The sequence below is a fragment of the Vipera berus genome, assembly GCF_964194415.1.
Source record: "Vipera berus genome assembly, chromosome: 9".
NCBI classification, from domain to species: Eukaryota; Metazoa; Chordata; class Lepidosauria; order Squamata; family Viperidae; genus Vipera; species Vipera berus.
The window spans coordinates 4,095,082-4,115,662 of NC_138212.1; the positions used below are offsets into that span (position 1 = coordinate 4,095,082).

Here is a 20,581-nt window from a genome sequence, read left to right on the forward strand (position 1 = left end):
GTGTAAGTAAATTCCAGGTACGATTGAAGGAAGAGAAGCTGCGGGCTATGCAAGGAGTTCTCGATTTACGACCAAAATTTCGATGGACCCAAAACAATGGTACTTATGAACTTATAAGAAGTTCTGATCCACCTCTCCAGGTTCATGTGATCACATTTTGGGCCGCTAGCAACTGGCCCGCATTGATGGCTGTTTGCCGCACTCTGCAGTCACGTGACAGGAACTTAGGATGTTTTTTATTTCCAGTGTTTGTTTCTTGTTCATATATGTCATTTCCCATTCTCCCAGATCGAGGCTGGTCAAAGCAGGGATTTGCCGGGCAAGATGAGCGGTTAACTGTATGAAATAAATATATGAATAAGTCCTTCGGGAAAAGGGCGGTATATAAATTGAATTAAATAAATAAAATAAATAAATAAGTGTGAAAGTAGGCTACACCATAAACATGATCTATTTCAAAAATGAAGGTTCTCAAGTCATCCAGGTCACGGTCGTCCCAAAGGTGCTTCTTCAAAAGGCAACTTTCTTGGGGTGGTTTTTTTTTTTCCCTTGGAAGACATTTCACTTCTCATCCAAGAAGCTTCTTCGGTTCTGACTGAATGGAGGAGAATGGATTTGTATTCCTTGCAATCATCTGGTCGTTAGCACTCTTTCTGAGAGTCATTGAGTCATTACATGGCACAAGATAGGGGAACAAACCCATCAGGACAAGATTCAGCAGCCCATCTGCATTTGAAAGACAAAGATCACTCTTTTGAAAACAGCCAAGTCCACATTCTGGATGGAGAGGATCACTGGTTTGAAAGAGGGGTCAAAAGACTTTTCAGACTGAACGGCCCTCTCTCAGCAGAGGGGGAAGTGTAGGGCATCATCTATTTCCTGTCTACAACACAATTCTTTTGGCAGTTCCAATTTGCACTATTCAGGTGACCCAGAGGGCACAGATAAACCTCCAAGTGGCCTCAACGACTCTCAGAGAGAGTACTAACAACCAGACGACTGTGAGAAATATAAATCCTTCTGTCTTCCGCCACTCAGTCAGAACTGAAGAAGCTTCTTGGACGAGAAGCGAAGTGTCTTCAAGGAAAAACAAGGAAGTCCAGTTGCCTTTTGAAAGAAAGCACTTTTGGGACATTTCAGAAAAAAAATCTGCACTTCGGAGAATCCCCAAGGCATTGTTTCTTGCCAGTTAGGATGTAAACCCTGAATATAGTTCCCAGACTGACCATTAATTCAAACCCAGGATTAAGATAAACTTCAGTGAATGAGAATATGAATGCTGGGTTTGGTTAAAAAAGAAAAAAAATGCCTTTATTTCCATTTTCAATCACACCCCCGTTTCTTTCTGCCTTTTGAAGCTCTCTGCAGCCAAGGACTGCATTCAAAGGCTTTGTAGAACCACAGAAATACAGGCATGAAGCTTATTAGTGGCTGATTTTGGATTTATTAGGATTTTTCTTCCCCCAAACAATTTCAGTTCAGGATATCTAGGCTGGGGAGTGAGGAAGGAAGGATCAAAATATGAATACTATCTTCTGTGGGGTGGGGTTTCACAATACTGGCTGCTATCTTGAATTTTATAACCTCCACAAACATCTGCAGGATACGCAAGCTCTGTTTTTTTTTCCCTGAACATCTGATCTACTAGCTTTTTGTAGCCTTGTCTGAGGACAGGGCCAGCCCAATAACTTTCCTGCTTCTGCAAGGTAGGAAATCGCACAAGAATTGTGGTTTTGTGCAAAATGGGGAAGGATATGTAAAGGAGGAAGCATTCAGCTATTTTGTAATTTCAGGCCGGTTGTTATTTCTCAATTCAACATGCCTCACCGGACTGTGATGGGGGAAAAGCTTAGGGGAAGAGATCCAATCTGGTGGTGGGTCAGAACCAGTGGTGGGATCCAAATACGTGAACAACCGGTTCTCTGTGTGGATGCCACTTCTGGAAGTCCATTCTGGGCCTGGGCAACAAAAAATTAGCTACCGGTTCTGCCGAAGTGGGCCGAAGTGGCTGAATCCCACCACAGGAAGGAAGGAGTGGTGGGATTCAAATGTGTGCACAACCAGTTGTGTGTGTGGATGCCGCTTCTGGAACTCCGGACTGCCCCCGACCTGCGCTCGTTTCGCCAGGACCTGAAAACCTGGCTTTTCGATCTATCCGGCCTAGACTGAGGGGGGTTTTAGTTTTAAATTTTAACATTGTTTTATTGTTGGGCTATTATTAATTTAATTCTTTTTAATTCTATTTTTATCTTAATTTATATTGTCTTTTAAATATTGCCCTGTAAACCGCCCTGAGTCCTTCGGGAATAGGGCGGTATAGAAAACTAATTAAATAAATAAATAAATTCTGGGCCTGCGCAACAAAAACTCAGCTACCAGTTCTGCCAAACTGCTGCGAACTGGCTGAATCCCACCACTGGTCAGAACATCAGAAGAAGCAACGGATGGAAACTAATCAAGGAGAGAAGCAACCTAGAACTAAGGAAAATTTTCCTGACAGAACATTTAATCAGTGGAACGGTTTGCCTCCAGAAGTTGTGGGTGCTCCATCAGTGGAGGTTTTTACGAAGAGATTGAACAAGCACTTTCTGAAATGGTCTAGGGTCTGCTACCTAAGCAGAGGGTTGGACTAGAAGATCTCTAAGGTCCGGGGGGGGGGGGAAATGTTAAGTGCAATCCAGGGAAATCATAACAACAGATTGGGAGGACTGGGGGGTGCATTGTGGCCTTGTTTATCCTCAAGCTGGTGCCATGCAGTTGTTTTGGACTGCAACTCCCATCCTGCTAGCTGGGGAGATGGGAGTTGTAATCCAGTCTTCTGGAGGAACCAACTTGGGGGATGTTGCACTAGAGAGACAGGAACAATTGGAGGGGAGAGTTCAGCTTCCTACAGGACGTCAGAAGGGCTGAGTAGATGCACTGAACTGCAACTCCCCTCTCACCCTGCTAGTTGGGGAGATGGGAGTTGTAGTCCAGTCCTCTGGAGGAACCAACTTGGGGGATGTTGCACTAGAGAGACAGGAACAATTGGAGGGGAGAGCTCAGCTTCCTACAGGACGTCAGAAGGGCTGAGTAGATGCACTGAACTGCAACTCCCCTCTCACCCTGCTAGTTGGGGAGATGGGAGTTGTAATCCAGTCTTCTGGAGGAACCAACTTGGGGGATGTTGCACTAGAGAGACAGGAACAATTGGAGGGGAGAGCTCAGCTTCCTACAGGACGTCAGAAGGGCTGAGTAGATGCACTGAACTGCAACTCCCCTCTCACCCTGCTAGTTGGGGAGATGGGAGTTGTAATCCAGTCTTCTGGAGGAACCAACTTGGGGGATGTTGCACTAGAGAGACAGGAACAATTGGAGGGGAGAGCTCAGCTTCCTACAGGACGTCAGAAGGGCTGAGTAGATGCACTGAACTGCAACTCCCCTCTCACCCTGCTAGTTGGGGAGATGGGAGTTGTAGTCCAGCCCTCTGGAGGCACCAACTCGGAGGGGTGGCAATAGAAAGACAGGAACGACTGGTGGGGGGGAAGCTATGCTTCCAATGGGGCGTCAGAGGGACTGTGTCTTGGGACTCTTTCCCGCGGAGTGATACCAGCGCTTTGCATGACCCTTCACTCCCCCCACCCGCTCTCGGAGGTCCCCCTTGTGCTGCGCCCCGGAGGCGGGTGGCGGCGCGGAGCAATCCCCGCCTTTGCCCGCCTGGGAGGAAAAAGTCCCGGACCCTTTGAGAGGCGGATTCCAAGATGGCGGCGCAGCCGAGGTGCTGCGAGCAGGCCTAAGGGAGCCGATGCGGAGCGGCCGTCTTGGGGGGCTCCAAACGCGAAGGTGGCCCCTGGAAGGAGGCAATTAGGTGCCCGAGGCGGCAGTCAGGTGAGTGGCTCCAGAAACGCGACTTACGTCCTTGGGATAAAGAGCCAGCACCCCTTAGGCGGCGAGCGTAAGTGGCGTCTCTGAATAGGCGTTTCAGGAACGGGAAGGGACGCAAATAGCGTACCGGGACGCGCCAAGGCTCCTCTAGGGGTCGCCCTACCAATAGCTTTGGAATGCAAAAGGACGCGGCGGCAATAGCGCAACGGGCGACCTCTAGCCCCGCAGGTTGCGTACGGGAGCAGGGGTCGTAGCGCAAGGGGACGCGCGCTCGTGGCTCCGACTGCGTAGGTCTCTTTCGGGAATAGTAGTAAGAGGACACGTGGGGGACGAAATCAAAATAATTTGCTGCTTCAGCGAGGTTTTAGTCAACAAAGCGGAGTTTTGAAAAAGAAAAGGCCCGGAGTAAAGTAATCCAAGCCTCCCTATCCAGTTAGGCAAACTCTTCACAATTATTAACCTTTTGACATTCCTTATTTTTCTCAGTTTAGTTGTGAAATGAACAAAGACCAAATTCGGCCCATATCAGCCAGGTTTGGCTAAAATGATTAAGACAAGTTATGCAAAACTGGAGTTTCTCAGTCTATCTGGACCTGGAAAATAAACTACTTTAAACCTTTGCTTTCGTGGAATTGTTTATGGGGAAGTTGCCCATACACAAAGTTTAAATCAGCCACCTTCATTTCATTTTTATTTATTTTATATCCCACCTTTATTGTTTTTTCATAACCAAGGTAGCGAACATACCTAGTACGTGTTGTCCTTGACTTATTTAGTGACCATTTGAAGGTCATAGCGGCACTGGAAAAAGTGACTTGGGACCGTTTTTCACGCTTATGATCTTGCACGATCCCCGTGGCCATGTGATTAAAATTCAGTTAGCAACTGACTCATATTTATGACGGTCATACCATCAAAGTCAGTGGGGAAACCAGATTCACTTAACAACTGGGTTATTAAATTAACAACTGCAGTGATTCACTTAACAGCTGTGGCAAGAAAGGTTGTAAAATGGGGCAAAACTCAATTATGTCCCACTTAGCAGTGGAAATTTGGGGCTTTGTGATTGCAAGTCAAGGACTACCTGTACTCCTTTTTCCTCCTATTTTACCCCAGCACAACAACCCTGTGAGGCAGGCTGGGCTGAGAGAGAATGATTTACCCAAGGTCATCCCATTTTTTCACTCCTAAAGCAGGACTAGAATTCACCGTCTCCTGGTGATTGGTCCAAAGACACCCAGCTGGCTGGACTAGAATTCACTGCCAGCCAGTTTCTTGTCTGATGCCTTAACCACTAGGCCAGACTGGCCCTCAGTTGATCAGGGCCTCTCCATCAAATCATTATTTTTTATTTAGCCTACTCTTTTTTCCCCCTCTTCCATTTAATCAACGCTTGCTGAAATACTCCTGTAAATGGGCCTGCCTCCTCTGGCACTTCTGCCTGTCACTCACAGTTCGTTCTTCATCTTGTCTCTTCCAGGCATATCATAATGGCCCCAGCCTGCGAGCGGCTACAGTTCCGCTTTCCCGGTTACGGCGACGGTGTGCTGCATCGCATGGACCAGCTGCGGGAGCAACGCCGCTTCTGCGACGTGACGGTGCAGGTGAACGAGCTGCGGGTTCCCGGCCACCGCGTGGTCTTTGCGGCCTGCTCCCCTTTCCTGCGTGACCAGTTCCTGCTCAACGATTCGCAAGAGGTGACGGTTTCCCTCTTCCAGAGCCCAGAGATCGGGCGCCAGCTTCTGCTCTCATGCTACACCGGCTGCCTGGAGGTGCCTATCAAGGAGCTGGTCAACTATTTGACCGCAGCGTCCTTCTTGCAGATGGGCCACGTGGTGGAGCGCTGCGCTCAGGCCGTCTCCCACTATTTGGTCCCCAAGGCGGACGCCCTGCTGGAGGAGAAGCAGCAGGAGGAGGAGAGCAGTGAACAGCAAGACGGAGAGGAAGAGGAGGAGGACGAGGACGACGAAGAGGGGGGAAAGCAGCCATCTTCAAATCCAGGCAAAGCAGACTGCGAGGAGAACAAGATGGCCGTGGAGTTCACCCCTCGCAGCTCCCACGGCCCCGCCTCTCCCGCCATTTCCCTCTCCCTCATCAACTCCGCTGTGGAGATCACCCGCAGCTACCTGCAGGGCTGCTACGACGACGAGATGAGCAGCAAAGGGCTGCCCTTCCCCTCCACAACCTCCTCCCCCGCTTCTCCGTGGAGGAACTACCCCTTGCACCGCCACCGCCCAGCTATCAACTACCGGGAATGGAGGACGGGCAGCGGGGTGGCCACGTGGAAGGTTCCGGGCCTGGAGCGGCCCTACCGCTGCCCCCGCTGCAGCCGGGTGTTCCAGCAGCTGGGCCACTTCGTCAGCCACGTGCAGGAGCACAAGCTCTTCCTGTGCCTTCGCTGCGGCAAGGTCTTCTCGCAGAAGAGCAACCTCACCCGGCACATCCGGGTGCACACGGGCTTCAAGCCCTTCCAGTGCGCCATTTGCCGCAAGTGCTTTACCCAGAACGCCACCCTGCAGGACCACCTCAACCTCCACAGCGGCATCAAGCCCCACAAGTGCAACTACTGCGAGATGCACTTCACGCACAAGCCGGGCCTGCGGCGCCACCTGAAGGAGCTGCACGGGAAGAGCACCGTCCAGAATAGCCACGAGGAGATCGAAGAGGTCACCATCGGTTTCGACGTGCGGGGGGGGCAGGAGGGCAGCTACACCCTGAACAGACGGTTCTTCCGTGAGCCGAAGGGGGGTCTTCCGGCCCCAACATCTTCTCGATGAGAAACAGCCTGGGGACCTTCAGAGGAGATTTGCAGTAGAGAGTAGTAACGGTTGGGGAAAGGCCGCCCACCGAGTTGTTTCTTTGTCGAGGAGTGAGGCAAAGACCTGGAATAAGTAGCACGTCAGGAGAATGGATGGCATTGTGTTCTGTGTAGAAGTTGCCTGACTACTAGGTGCTGTGGCCGCCTTGGCTACTGTAGGGCGTATTTGGTTTTCCAGAGCTGGTCCACTTTGAGGTGAGATGAAGCAACTTACCAGGGACTTTGGGGTGCCTTCGCGCCCCCGTCTTCTGCGTCCCTGCAGAACCATGGTGCTCCTTTTCTATACCTCCTGCTCAGAACGGCTGGCTTTGTGAAGGAGAACTTTTTGTGCTGGGTTAACGGCTAGAGAGCATCCTCCTTGATTTTCCTACCTCAAGCACTTCAAGGTCTCACGTCAGTCTTAACTCCGGAAGAGCTGAATGACGCAGACACGAGAGAGGAGAGAGAGAGAGAGAGATACGACATTGGAGAAGGAACTGATCTGTTTTGTGAATTGACGTCAGCACCTCCACGTGGCGTATCGCGCAAACGAGGGTTTGGGGATTGTGAAACGGCTCCTCTCTCTTAATAAAAGGATGCAACTTGTCACCACGGTTACAAAAGCTCAAAATAAGCCAGTGTGGTACTGATTACTTACTTACTTACTTGTTGGAAAAGGGGCTTATGGGAGAGAGAAGGCAGGATAGGCAACTGCATGCTTAATCCCAACCCAAGGAAAGATAGGGTTGTGTTTGTGTGTGTGTCTTTAATCCCAAACCCATTGAAATACACATTTCTCGGAGGAAAAAAGGGCAAGTGAAGAGGGAGCTCCAGATAAACTGCTCACTCTTTGCATCTTTCTGGCCTTCTGTCTAAGGCTCCGAGGAGGACCTTTGCTCTAGAACCGGCCCTCCTTTCCCAGGATTCTCATCCTTTGTTGCTTTCCAGATGACTTTTGTGCCCCATTGTTCTTACCCTCGTCAGCCGGTCTCACTCTTGTCAACAGCTGAATTGGGAAACAACCCAGCATCTAGGGGAATAAGTCTCGCATCTTTTTATCATGGGTTCAGGGAATCTGGGAGTTGCTGAAGCCAGCGCCAGGGTGAATTTTAAGCCCCTGTTTTAAGACAGTTTGCTTCTCATCCAGGAAGCTTCTTCAGTTCCGATTGGTAGGGAATGGAAGGATTTATACGTACACATTTATATTTATAGGGTTTATAATTTATACACCTGAAGGATCTATAGTTATACCAGTGAGAGCTGAAGAAGCTCCTTGGATGAGAAGCGAAATGTCTTCAAGGAAAAAACAAGAAAGTCGAGTTGCCTTTTGGAAAAGCACCTTTGGGACAACCATGGTCTGGATAACTTGAGAATCTCCATAGAAACTTCTAGAAGTAGATTAACCTTACAGATGTGCAAGATCTCTGTTTTGAGGGAATGTATTTCCCAAGGCGATATTACTTGTAAATCCTTCCCTGTTTTTGAATTGGTGGTGGGACCTTGTTAAGATTCAGTATTACAATTCTCAGAAATGAGGCAAAAATGTGAATTCTTCAGGGAACAAGCTGAATGCAACCTCAGCTACTTTTGATTTGCTATTTTTTAAGTCAAGAATCTTCCTTTTATAGAATTAAAATGAGAACTGAGGCAACCTCGCCCTCTCCGCTGGGCTTGCAAGTACAGCACCTGAAAATTAGTAAAAAATCAGTATTTCCTCACCTGTCAAGAAAGCTGCTTAGTGCTAGGTCACCCCACTTTCATATGACTGCAAACTCAGCATTATTTCCCACTGTGGCTCTTGGGTATTCAAGCTGCTTTTCTGCCGGGGGGGGGGAGCTTGTTCAGCTGAGCTATGAAATGTGCTGACATCAACAGACCGCCAGGTTTTCATAAACCTATTGGTTACAAGAACAAAAAAGATTTTTAATTTTTTTTTAATTTACTCTCTTCGTTGGTTTTCTTGTTTTTAAAACCTGTTTGGAGATTGGGTTGCTACTTGCAGTTCGTGTGCCGCAGTGACATCAAATAGAGATAAAAATTTAAATCTACCAGAACTTTTGTGGGATTAGTACTTTGTAATCTGAACACAAGATCAGCTCGCGAAGCTGTTTGGGGCAGCAGTATTAGGGGTGCCAAGAAAGTAGTATATTGTACCAAGGAAGTACATCTGCTTCAGCAAACTTTCAAAAGCTCAGAAATAATGTTAGGATTGTGGGGTTTTGCTAGTTGAATTGTCCCATGGAATAAGACCTGCCTTGTAGGAGCCGGGGATGGCAATGGTTAGAATGCAGTATTGCAGGCTGCCCACTGCCCGCAGTTTGATCCTGGCCGCCTCAAGGTTTTGCTCAGACTTCCATCCTTCTGAGGTCAGTAAAATGAGGACCCAGATTGTTGGGGGCAATATGCTGATTCTGTAAACCACTGCGAGAAGGCCATAAAGCACTGTGAAGTGGTATATAAATCTTAAGTGCATCTGCTATTGCCCTCCCTTCCCTTCTGTGGTGGTGAAGTGGTTAGAAAGCAGCATTGCAGGCTAACTCTGCCGATTGCCAGCAGTTCGATTCTGACCGGCTCAAGGTTGACTCAGCCTTCCATCCTTCCGAGGTCAGTAAAATGAGGACCCAGATTGTTGGGGGCAAATAAGCTGATTCTGTAAACCGCTTAGAGAGGGCTGTATAGCACTGTCAAGTGGTATATAAGTCTAAGTGCTGTTGCTATTGTATTGATTCAGAGGACAATGTTATTTTTCTCAGGTCTCCCAAGGATAAATTTTCCCCTTAGAGTTGAAAGGATCACCACGGGTCAGGAGAGGCAGTGTTAAAACCATGTCATTGTGCTCAGGGTATATTTTTCTTTATTTATTTGTATCTCACCTTTATTATTTTTTTACAAATAACTCAAGGCAGTGAACATCTTTTCACCACAACAACCCTGCGAGGTTGGTGGGGCTGATCCAACATCACCCAGCTGGCTTTCATGGCAAAGGGACTTGAACTCACAGTCTCCTGCTTTCTAGCTTGGTGCCTTAACCTTGAGACCAGGGGTGGGCAACCTCAGCTCTTTAATGACTCACGGACTTCATGAGTTGTGATGCCGACGGATCTTTTCTAGCCACGAGTTCAAATCTGTTTGGTATTCCAGGACGGAGAAGCCTGCAATTGGTGGCTCTGCCTTGTGAGTAACTTCCAGATTGCCGTGTGCTGTTAGTCCAAACAGGCTCGATAAATTGTGTAGATGGCACCACAAGTGGAGTTTAATCACGCAAAGCATACCAAGCAAATGGGAGACACTTAACTTTGGGGCAGCTTGGCCTCCATTTATTTCTGCATGTCATTTTTTTTTTTTTGTTTAACCTCGGAAGAGATATGGTTTTGGTTTCCATCTGCGGCCTTTTAAAATGAGCATCATCCTCAATTATACTTGGAATTCGTAGAATTGTAGGGCTGGCAAAGTTTACTGTGATGCCCATGTGTTTGGGGCTCTCCTTTCCCAGAGGCTGCTTGGCTCTTTCCAGCAGTCCCAAGGTTGGCACAGAGAGAGATGCTTAGCAAGTTTATTTTCCCTGGCACCTGAGATCAGAACAAGCAGCAGTGCATTGACTCGCTTAACAACCGCGGCATTGAACAAGGATGGCGCTCACTTAATTGCAAAAGCATTCACATAACGATGGCTGCAAAAAGGCCGTAAAATCAGGTGGGTCATGTGGGTACCTCAAGTTACATGTGTCTTGACTTAAATGACAGAAATTCTAGGTTTCATTACGGTCGTTACCGCTATCTGCAAAATGTACATCACATACTCTTGGTCTGATCAAATCCCCTTGTTGAGTTACAGACTCTCTTGAGCTTCGGGTCTTTTATGCTCACACACGTCTCTCCTAAGTTCTGGATTTCTAATATTTAGTTGATTTGGTGTACAATGGGCTGGGTTTAAGGCACAGCTTGCCGTATAGGATGGAAACACACACACACACACACACATCTGCTGTGCCTAAGTGTGTATAAGGAATATTACTGGCAAGGAATGATTCAAACAAGTGACAACTCTCGGCTAGAATTGGGTGACTTTGTGGAAATAAGCAAGTTCTATTACCAAAGCAATGAGGAAGGAAATATATCTCAAGTCCGTAACTGCTCAAGAAGGAGACCCTATATCATTTCAGACAGGTAGCTGTCTAGCCTCTTCTTAAAAACCTCCAGTGACGGGATGCCCATGATTTCTGGTGGCAAGCTGTTTCACTGGTTAATTGTCCTCACTGTTAGGAAGTTTCTCCTTAATTCCAGGTTGCTTCTCTCCTGGATTAGTTTCCATCCATTGTTTCTCGTCTTGCCCTCTGGTGCGTTGGAAAATAAGTTTAACTCATCTTTGTGACAGCCTCTCAAATATTGGAATACTGCTATCGTGTCTCCCCCCCCCTCCCCTATTTCTTTTCTCTAGACCAGCCATATCTGATTCCTGCAGCCGTTCTTCATAAGTTTAAAATAGATTTCAGAAAGAAAAGTCTCATGTGCATGCGCGAGATAGGGTGCCCTGCACACCTTTGGAGACGGCACATCCGATTGTGGGGCAAAAAGGAAGTGATTGTGCTTCATCCTGCCCTACCTGTCAGCTGCTGAGGTTTGGTGAGTGGCTGAAGCTGGAGGAAGTCCTATTAAAGACAAAGCTCTTTACTTCATAACCACATTGTGCTTTTTATCAACTACTAAACCAATTGGTGAGTTCCTTTTATTAGAACATCTGTGGATTCTAGCGCTTTGCACCAGGCCAAATTCCTGGAAGGTGCTTCAGAGGCCAATTGCTAAGACAATTGTACATGCTTTCCCCCCCCCTTTTATTTATTTATTTAGAAAATTGCCTGAGCTGAAGAGTGAGTAGAAAACCGATGTTCAGGTTGATGAGGCCTCTGCAGGGTCAGTGAAATGCAAATTTGGCTGCAAAGTGGCTGCTTGGGGTTTTATTTTATTTTTTCTTTCTTTTTTAGCTAATCGCTCAAGTCTGGCTTCTGGCCAGCCAGCTTTTTGTAGCAGTTAGTAAAAGAATAAAAGCTTTTAAGTCCTGCCTTTGAACCATCCTTCCTCCCTTTTGAAGAAGTCAGAAATTCGAAGGGGTGTTTTTTTAAAAGGTAGCTTTCTCCTTTGTCCATCTTTGAACTTGTATCCTGCACAAAAGGCTGGCTTCGGACTAATAAAATGCTTGATTTGAAACAACCCAAAAGGACCCAGGCAGGATGTTGGATATTGGATCGGTTTTTGCTTTACTTTGTTAAAAACAAGTTTTTCTCTGTTACAGGTGGTCCTCGGCTTACGACCACAATTGAGCCCAAAAGCTCTGTTGCTAAGCAAGACAATGGTTAAGTGACCTTTGCCCCATTTTACGACCTTTCTTAACCACACTTGAATCACTTCAGTTGTTAGTAACCTGGTTGTTAAATGGATCTGGCTTCTCCGTTGACTTTGCTTGTCAAGGTCACAACAGGGACCCAGGGACCCTGCATCCGTCATAAATATGAGTCAGTTGCCAAAGATCTGAATTTTGATCATGGGAATGCTGCAACGGTCACGTTAAAAGTGGTCCTGATTTATGTGCTCCCCAACTCAGGGTGAACCTTTTAGGATTTTGCGCCATCCAATGGATCTGCAGCAGAAATTCTCTTTCAGCCCAACTAAGGAACTACTATTCTGGCTGAACTGGAGCCCATTTGAGCAGTAAACAATTCCACATTCTGAAGATCAATACAGAACCAGGATCAATTTATGACTTAATACTTTTCCTGATTAAAAAAAAGTAAATTTTATAGACCCCACTTTGAAACCATTACTTTATACCTCCCTGTTGCCATTCATTGTACAGCTCAGTATATATGCACTAGACTAGCACTTTTATCAACAATATTACTGCATTTTTTTTAAGCTAAGAGTAAATTGGCCAGCTTTTTAATAAGTGTGTGTCTGTGTGTGTAAGTTTCACACATGGGCAGGAGACCTATCTCATAAATCTTGAGTGTGCAGAACACAGTCTTCCTCAGCTGCATGTTTACAAGTCATCAAACAAATTCGGTTTCTGAAATTTGCTAAGCCACAAAAGAACCAGAGGTAATATCAAAGAAGCTTGACACGTTGTGCTAATAACAGCTGCTGTAATTTCACTGACCTGTTAAGCACGTTGTGTAGGCCACAGCCTGAGGGCAAAGCTACAGCTGGCTGATGTTTCCTGCCGCACAAGCGCATGCAATCATTTCATACGCTCTGTTCTATCTGCACACATCCCTTGGGTGTCAAATGGTTTGAATCTCTGCAGTTCAGCTACCAAAGCGTAAAGCACATTTAAGACCCAAAGGTGCTTGCTTTCACGGGGGAAATGGGACTTCCTTGGTTCTTCCTTGGAAGATGTTTCACTTCTCATCCAAGAAGCTTCTTCACTTCTGAGAGGCTTCAGAGATTCCATTCACTCAGAACTGAAGAAGCTTCTTGGACGAGAAGTGAAACATCCTCAAGGACATCTTTCAAGTTGCCTCTTGAATCAAAGCAGCTTTGGGACGACCATGACCTGGATGGTTGAGACTCTCCAGAGACACATTAAAGACCACAATTCCAGAGCTATACCTTGATCTTACAGCTGTGGGAGTTATATCCCTATCTCCTTAATGGGGATTTTCGCCTAGTTCACATTGCACTAAACCATGGTTTGTAGTTTACTGAACCTGCTCAGTAGCGCCGGTGAAAGGGATCTTAAGCGTCCTACTAGTGGACCGCCATTTTAAGTATGAGCCAGCCAGGTGCTGCAGCTGCCAAAAAAGTCAATGCAGTCCTAGGCTGAATCAACAGGACAGTATCAAGATCACATGAAGAATTAGCACCACGATCTACTGCCTTGGCAAGACCATACTTGGGACTACTGCATCCAATTCTGATCACTGTTATACAAAAAAGGTGACAAGGTTTTGAAAAGCGTGCAGAGAAGAGCAACAAAGATGATAAAGGGGTTGGGAGACTTAAACTGCCCGATGAATAGCTGAGGAAACGCTGTATGTCTTGAGGGGCTTTTACAGAGAAGAGGGGCTTGACCTATTCTCCAAAGCACCTTAAAAGGTAAAGGTTCCCCCGCACACGCGTGCTAGTCGTTCCCGACTCTAGGGGCCGGTGCTCATCTCCGTTTCAAAGCCGAAGAGCCAGCGCTTGTCCGAGGACGTCTCCGTGGTCATGTGGCCGGCATGACTAGACGCCAAAGGCTCACAGAACGCTGTTACCTTCCCACCGTAGTGGTCCCTATTTTTCTGCTTGCATTTTTACGTGCTTTCGAACTGCTAGGTGGGCAGAAGCTGGGACGAGTAACAGGCGCTCACTCTGCTACGCGGCACTCGGGATTCGACCCGCCAAACTGCCGACCTTCTGATCAACAAGCTCAGCATCCTAACCCACTGAGCCACCGCGTCCCTCCAAAGCACCTTAGGGCACAACAAAAAAGTAAAGGGAGGAAGATCATTAGAGATTCGACTAGAATGAAGGAGAGATTAACGAGTGGAACAGCTTGCCTCCATAAGCCGTGGATGCTCCATCATCTTGGTCCCGAATGATATAAGGTCTTCTGCTCAAGCAGAGATTGGACTAGAAGATGCCCAAGGTCCCTTCCAACCCTGTTATCCTGTTCCATGTTCTAAACTGGCCGAGAAGTCGCTGCCCGCAGCCAGGTCACCATGTGGCCACTGAGAAAAGGATGGGAACGGAGTTCCTTCCGCTGATTCAACGCTCGTGGCAAACCGAGGACAGCATGATCTAAATTGACCTCCAGGTTCAGCCAGCAAGCCGCTTCCTCTGAGCTACCCTCCTTTGGGCCAGCTTAATTGCAGTACACATTCTCGTGTGCTGAAAATAATGGAATGGGAATTAATCTAGGTGTGGGCTGTTCCATTTTAATTTGGTGGCATGTTGCTGCTGTCAGCATCCTAATTCTAATAGGCACATCATGCAAAAGAAGACACTGGCGTCCTTGGGCTGCATTCCGCCTAAGCAGGATGGAGAAGACTATTAAGGTTGCCCACTTTGGGATATTTTGTTTTTACTACGTGCGGCAAGTACTTCACAAGTACTTCTCGATTTACAGCCGTTCATTTAGTGACGGTTCAAAGTTGCAATGGCACGGAAAAAAGTTGAGTTATGACCGTTTTTTCACACGACCGTTTCACATGACAACCCCCAGTCACGTGATTAAAATTCAGTTAGCAACTGACTCATATTTATGACGGCTGGAGTGTCCCGGGACCATCTGATCCGCTTTTGCAACCTTCTGATACGCAAAGTCGATAGGGAAGTCAGATTCACTTAACAACCGTGTGACTAACGTAACAATGGCAGTGGTTCACTTAACAACTGTGGCAAGGAAGGGGCAAAATTCACTTAACAACGATCTCACTTAGCCACAGAAATTTTGGGCTCAATTGTGGTCATAATACGAGGAGTACAAAACACCTGTCCAGAAATCCACCAGTTGCTTTCGCGTTGTGCCTATTGTTTCTCTGTCTTGGCAGCTTTTAAGTTGGAGGGAATTCAACTTAAAAGCTGGCTGTGGAATTCTGGGAGTGTGAAGTCCACCCAAATAAAGCTGCCAAGACTGAGAAACGCTCCTGTAGAGCATTGAAAAGAGATAACCATTTAGTTATAATTCATTATCTAGTATTGTACCAGCCAACTTTACTCAATTGTGGTTGGTCAAAGTATTGCTTTGAAAGACATGTAAATATGGAGATTAATTAGATCTCCCAGGGGTAAACAACAGTCGTGACTAACAGGTGTTGACTAAGGAAACATGTTACGCTGTCTCATCAATCAGAAAGATCTCTGTGGTGAACTTCAAGCTTTGCATGCCGGTAGACTTCCTTTCTTGTACCGATTCAACTTTATTAGATCATTTGCAAGGGGGTCGCCTTCTAATCATGGTTTCCAGGAGGCATCACAACGCTGATCCCTTTTCATACAATCCTCACCGTCATCTTCCAGTTTCCAAAGTTATCAATAGAATTGTAAAACATGTGTCCCATGATGATTTGGGGAGGGCTAGATATTTGCAAAAAATAGGAAAGTATTAATGGGCCATCCTACTGTTTGTAGATTCCTTTAAAGCAGGGGTCCTCAACCTTGGCAACTTTGAGACTTGTGGACTTCAACTCCCAGAATTCCTCAGCCAGCAGAGCAAGGAGGAATTCTGGGAGCTCAAGTCTTAAAAGTTGACAAGGTTGAGGACCCCTGCTTTAAAGGATGACCATCAATAGAAGAGAATCCTTGTAGCTCAAGGTTGAACTGTGAGGTCCTTGGTGCTCTCTTGAGCCTGGTTATTTTCTTGCAGATGCTTCATTGCCCAAGTAGTATCAGTGCTAAGAATAAATGCTAGCACTGATGATGTTACCTAGCTGGGTAATGAAACGTCTGCAAGGAAACAACGAAGCTCAGAGAGCGCCAAGAACCCCACAGTTCAAACTGCAAATGTTTTCTTCCTTTGGATCTTTTGCCAAGCTGATTCCTACAGTACGACATGTTGGAAATCAGAATAACAGACTTGGAAGGGACCTTGGAGGTCTTCTAGTCCAACCCCCCCCCCCCTCAAGCAGGAAGCTCTATTTCAGACAAATCCACTCTGGCTCTGGAACACCCAGGGACGTACGACTTGGCACCAGTTTTTTGTTGTTTCAATATTTTTAATGTGCTTAGTTTTATACTTTTATTGCAGTTTCTATGTTGTTTTTACTTTGGATTGGGAGCCAGCCAGAGTTGGTTATAGGATAGGGGACTATATAAATAAAACCATAATCAGTAAACTCAAAATTCAATATGAATAAATAAAACTCAAATAAATAAAACCTATTACACCTCCAGCCTCCAACCCCACATCTAGGAAGACACAGGGACCACTGTGACCTGAGCACAGGCAACCCTCAACTTATAACCACTTTTTAAGTGATGGAAGTTACAACCTCAATGAAAAAGGGACTGATGAGCAGTCCTCGCACTTACGACTGTCGTAGCATCCCCATGAGCATGTGATCAAAATTCAGGTGCTTGGCAAGCCAGTGTGGATTCACAACCGTTTCAGAGTCCCGGGATCACCCGATCCCCACTTGGGTGATTTTTTGCCAGCCAGCTTCCTACAAGCCACGGGGGAAGCCGGATTTGGTTAACGACCACGTGACTTGCTTAACGATGGCAGCCGTTTGCTTAACAACCACGGTCGAAGAGATGCTAAAACTGGCTGCGATTTATTTAACTACTTCGTATGTAAGCAGAAGAAATTCTGGTTGCAGGTTTGCGGTCACCAACAAAGCGATACCAGCACGGGACTTCACCACAGTCATTAAGTAATTGCAGCCCACCTCCACACGCTTTGCAGAAGGGAAGGCAGACCTTTGGAGATGCATCCCGCCCCTTTCCCCCCCAAAATCAGTCACTTGATGTCCCTGGACTAAATTGAGCAGAGGGCGTTCCCAAGTTGGTGGTTGACACACCCACTCCGTGCCTACTTTTCCCAGCTGCTTTTTAATCCCAGCTGCAATAACAGCAGGAACAGCCGGAGGTTCCCTGTCCCTCTAAAGGCCAGGTGCTCGCAGCCCTCCACCTCGATTTGATTGCTTGCAGGCATCTCCAGGTTGTTGGGATAAGCACCGCCATCTGGGAAGACACCCAACGACAACTAGCACCTACAAGCAGTTTAGGAGCCGGACGTTTAGACACCCACCCTCCAATTCTCTTGAGGATCACTTCAGCATCTGTGCGATGGCCTTCCGCTCGTTTCCCGTGGTCTCCTCCCAGCCTCGCTCCACCCATCCATCCTCCTCCGACCCGTCGGCTGCCACCGGATGCTGTCCAGCCCCATACCGGGACTGGAAGTCCGACCTGACGGACTGCTGTGCTGACAAACAGATTTGTGAGTAAAACTCCTGAGCAGGGAGGGAAAGGTCCCCAGACACCCCCACCCCCCTGAAATTTTCTTCCCTTAGACCAGGGGTGTCAAACTGCCACGCCTGAAACCACGCCTACCCCAGTTCCGGCAATGGGGGAAAAAGTCACACTACGTCAGGACATGTCATGTGACGTGGCGAGTTTGACACCCCTGCATTAGACCAAAGCCCCCCCCCCCGCCTTCCATTTGGTCTGGCACCCACTTTGGGGCCTGGCCCCACTGGAAGAGTAAGATCAACTTTATCATTGGAGATTCTACCAAATAGCACCCTAGGCCAGCCATCCCACTGCGGACATGCCACTAGAGGAAGTCCTCAACTTATGACCACAATGGAGCCCAAAGTTTCTGTGGCTGAACAAGGCCGCCGTTCAGCGCATCGGGCCTCATTTCACCACCTTTCTTGCCGCCGTTAAGGGAATCGCTGCAGTTAAGTCAATCATTTGGCCATTAAGCCCTTATTTTGATCACGGGACGGTGAGGATGCTGCAAGGGTTGTGTGAAAACAAACCGGTAAGTTACTTTTTTTTCAGTGCCGTTGTAAACTCTGAACGGTCGCGAAACGAACGGTTGCACGTTGAGAACTACTTATCACTTTTCCCCACTTTACCCAAAATAGCACGGGGGGGGGACACAAGTGGGGCTTCTCTGATTCAAAGGCTTCCCCTTTTGCTCCCCCCAGGCATCTGTGGGTCCCTGGCTCCCTGCGTGCTGGCCTGCCAAGTGGCCTCGAGCCTCGGTGAATGCTGCTGTCTGCCGTGTCTCCCGGGGGCCTTGGTAGCCCTCCGGACAAGTTTGCGAGAACAGCTCCGCATCGAGGTACCGTTGGCTTCCGTGGGCCGCAATTAAATCCGGAGAGGTTTTTTGGGGTTTTTTTGAGCCGAGAGGACTGGGCGAGAAGGCGAGGTTGAGAAGCAGATGGGAGGAATCGCTCCGGCAAGAGTTGGGAGAGAAGATTTAATTATTTCAACTTTGCGGGCGGTGGCAGTTTTCCTGCTGATCTTTAAATCCTGGGGTGGGGAGGGAGGGAGGGGAAGAGAGAGGAATAGCTACGATTTCTCCTTTCGTCCTGGAGCCAGCTCCGCGGACCTTTTAAAATGCAAAAGGAAGCCAGGAAGCTGAGACTGGTGGCTGTTTGTTGTTGTTTTCATTTATTTTTAATCGGAGGGGGTCGGAACTGGAAAGGCGCAGGCGCTATGGAGCGTAAGTTAAATAGAAGACATTGCAGTGGGTAATTTATAGCGGTGTTATTCAAACCTTGGGAACTTTCCCGACGCGTGGACTTCAACTCCCAGAATTCCCCAGCCAGCCCGGCTGCAATGTCAATTCTGGGAAATCGAAGTTCGCACCATCTGAAAGTTCCCGAGGTTGAGAAAGACGGATTTACGCTCATTTTCTTTTCCTTCTTTCCAAGGGGAATGTGTGCTGCGACTGGTTGGCTACCTGCTGCTGCTGCCCCTGTGCCACCTGCCAGATGGCGCGCGAGATAAAGACTTCCTGTTAAGCCACCCTGGAACCCCTGAAGCCCTCTTCGCAACTAACCAGGAAAGAGAAACTTACATGTCGGGAAGGAATGACAACATCAGAAAGCTGAAAATGAGCTTAAAACAAGAGACACGGGGAATACGGCAGAGGACATCAGCCCATGCTTTGGTCAGAAGTGAAACGCACACACACACACACACACACAATCTTCCCGCCTCCTCCACATCACCACGTTTTCGGCACCACGCCTGGACCCCTGCAGAGGTGTCAAGGGCAACTTGATACGAAAAGCAGCACAGCTCCCTAATTCTGACCAGTTTAGCCGCCTGCAACTAACATGCTTTCTTCTGCCCCATCCAGCGCCGGATTAACAACTTTAATCACCGCACAACAGCTCGTCCAGTGTTGCAACAAACCAGCTGCTCAAGATCAAGAGGCTACGCAAAAGCTCAAGCGCGATTATCTCCCACACATCAAAGGGACGTTTTCTGCTTCTTCTTCCAACTTGCAAGGGAGATGACTATCAACACAAAAGCTCATTAATGTAACAAAACCACAGGCCGGGAAGAATTGCCCAGCGTGACACTTCTTGCTCCTCCACCCCAGGTTGACATGATTCTTCCTAAACCAAGTTTTCTCCTTCTCCAACTGAGACATCTGATCCAAGAATGGCAGCCAACTCTCTTAAAAAAATGTTTCAGGGCTTGTTGTATCCAGCTGAGTTGGATGATTAGTAGTTCTGGCCAATCAATCTGCAGCCACGCCGGGTAGGAAGGAAGCGACTGAGATCTAGTAGACTGTGAACGATCAAGCCAAAACGCCCTCCTTCCTCCGTCTTTACAACCACATTTTGACAAACCCGGCCCGGGACGCGATCAGAGGCTGCCTTGGCACAGTCTGCTCAATTGAAACGGCGGAAATGATTCGTCCCCTGGTTTTCCATCATGTATGGAAACGTTAAATAAAGCAACGGGTGGGGCTGACACGTATGAAGACACAGAAGAGCTTACCAGTGAATACTAACCAAGCTTAGCATGTTGCACCAACCCAGACACTAGGCCTTGGTTAAGCGTGTCGGGTGAACGCAGACATTAAGAACTAGGCTGAGGGCCACGTGCATGCTTCCCCTATAGCGGAGTCTCCAACCTTGGCAACTTTACGACTTGTGGACTTCGACTCCCAGAATTCCTCAGCCAGCCATGACTTGTGGACTTCAGCTCCCAGAATTCCTCAGCCAGCATGGCTGGCTGAGGAATTCTGGGAGCCGAAGTCCACAACTCGTAAAGTTGCCAAGGTTGGAGATCCCTGTGGCCTATACCAGGGGTCCCCAACCCCCGGTCCGTGGACCAATACCGGGCCGCGGTATCCAGCAAGCGGCACAAACAAACAAAGCCCCATCCGCGGGATGCAGGCAGCCCACAAAACCACGCACCTTCCGGTCCGCAGAAAAACCTCTCTCCACGGAACCGGTCCCTGGTACCCAAAGGTTTG

General features: G+C 47.8%; 2 protein-coding genes and 1 long non-coding RNA gene across 3 annotated transcripts; 2 read left to right on the forward strand and 1 right to left on the reverse strand.

Annotated features, from left to right (window-relative positions):
- Positions 1-82: 82 nt before the first annotated feature.
- Positions 83-9,660, reverse strand: LOC308672107. The gene is made up of 3 exons (XR_014027347.1): positions 9,535-9,660; positions 8,381-8,556; positions 83-336 (listed from the first exon to the last, which is right to left on the reverse strand). It is a non-coding gene; the product is annotated as an uncharacterized lncRNA (long non-coding RNA).
- Positions 3,736-7,269, forward strand: LOC308672096 (zinc finger and BTB domain-containing protein 26-like). Its single transcript, XM_081334712.1, has 2 exons — positions 3,736-3,867; positions 5,345-7,269. The coding sequence occupies exon 2, from the start codon at positions 5,355-5,357 to the stop codon at positions 6,639-6,641; it is 1,287 nt and encodes a 428-aa protein (XP_081190838.1). The 5' UTR covers positions 3,736-3,867; positions 5,345-5,354; the 3' UTR covers positions 6,642-7,269.
- A 6,599-nt stretch (positions 9,661-16,259) lies between the features above and the next one.
- On the forward strand, positions 16,260-19,109 carry LOC308672325 (uncharacterized protein; the record flags this gene model as incomplete). The annotated part of the gene is made up of 3 exons (XM_081335143.1): positions 16,260-17,576; positions 17,944-18,424; positions 19,020-19,109. Exons 1-3 carry the CDS (start codon positions 17,422-17,424, stop codon positions 19,107-19,109), a joined length of 726 nt encoding a protein of 241 aa, XP_081191269.1. The 5' UTR covers positions 16,260-17,421.
- Between the last annotated feature and the right edge of the window lie 1,472 nt (positions 19,110-20,581).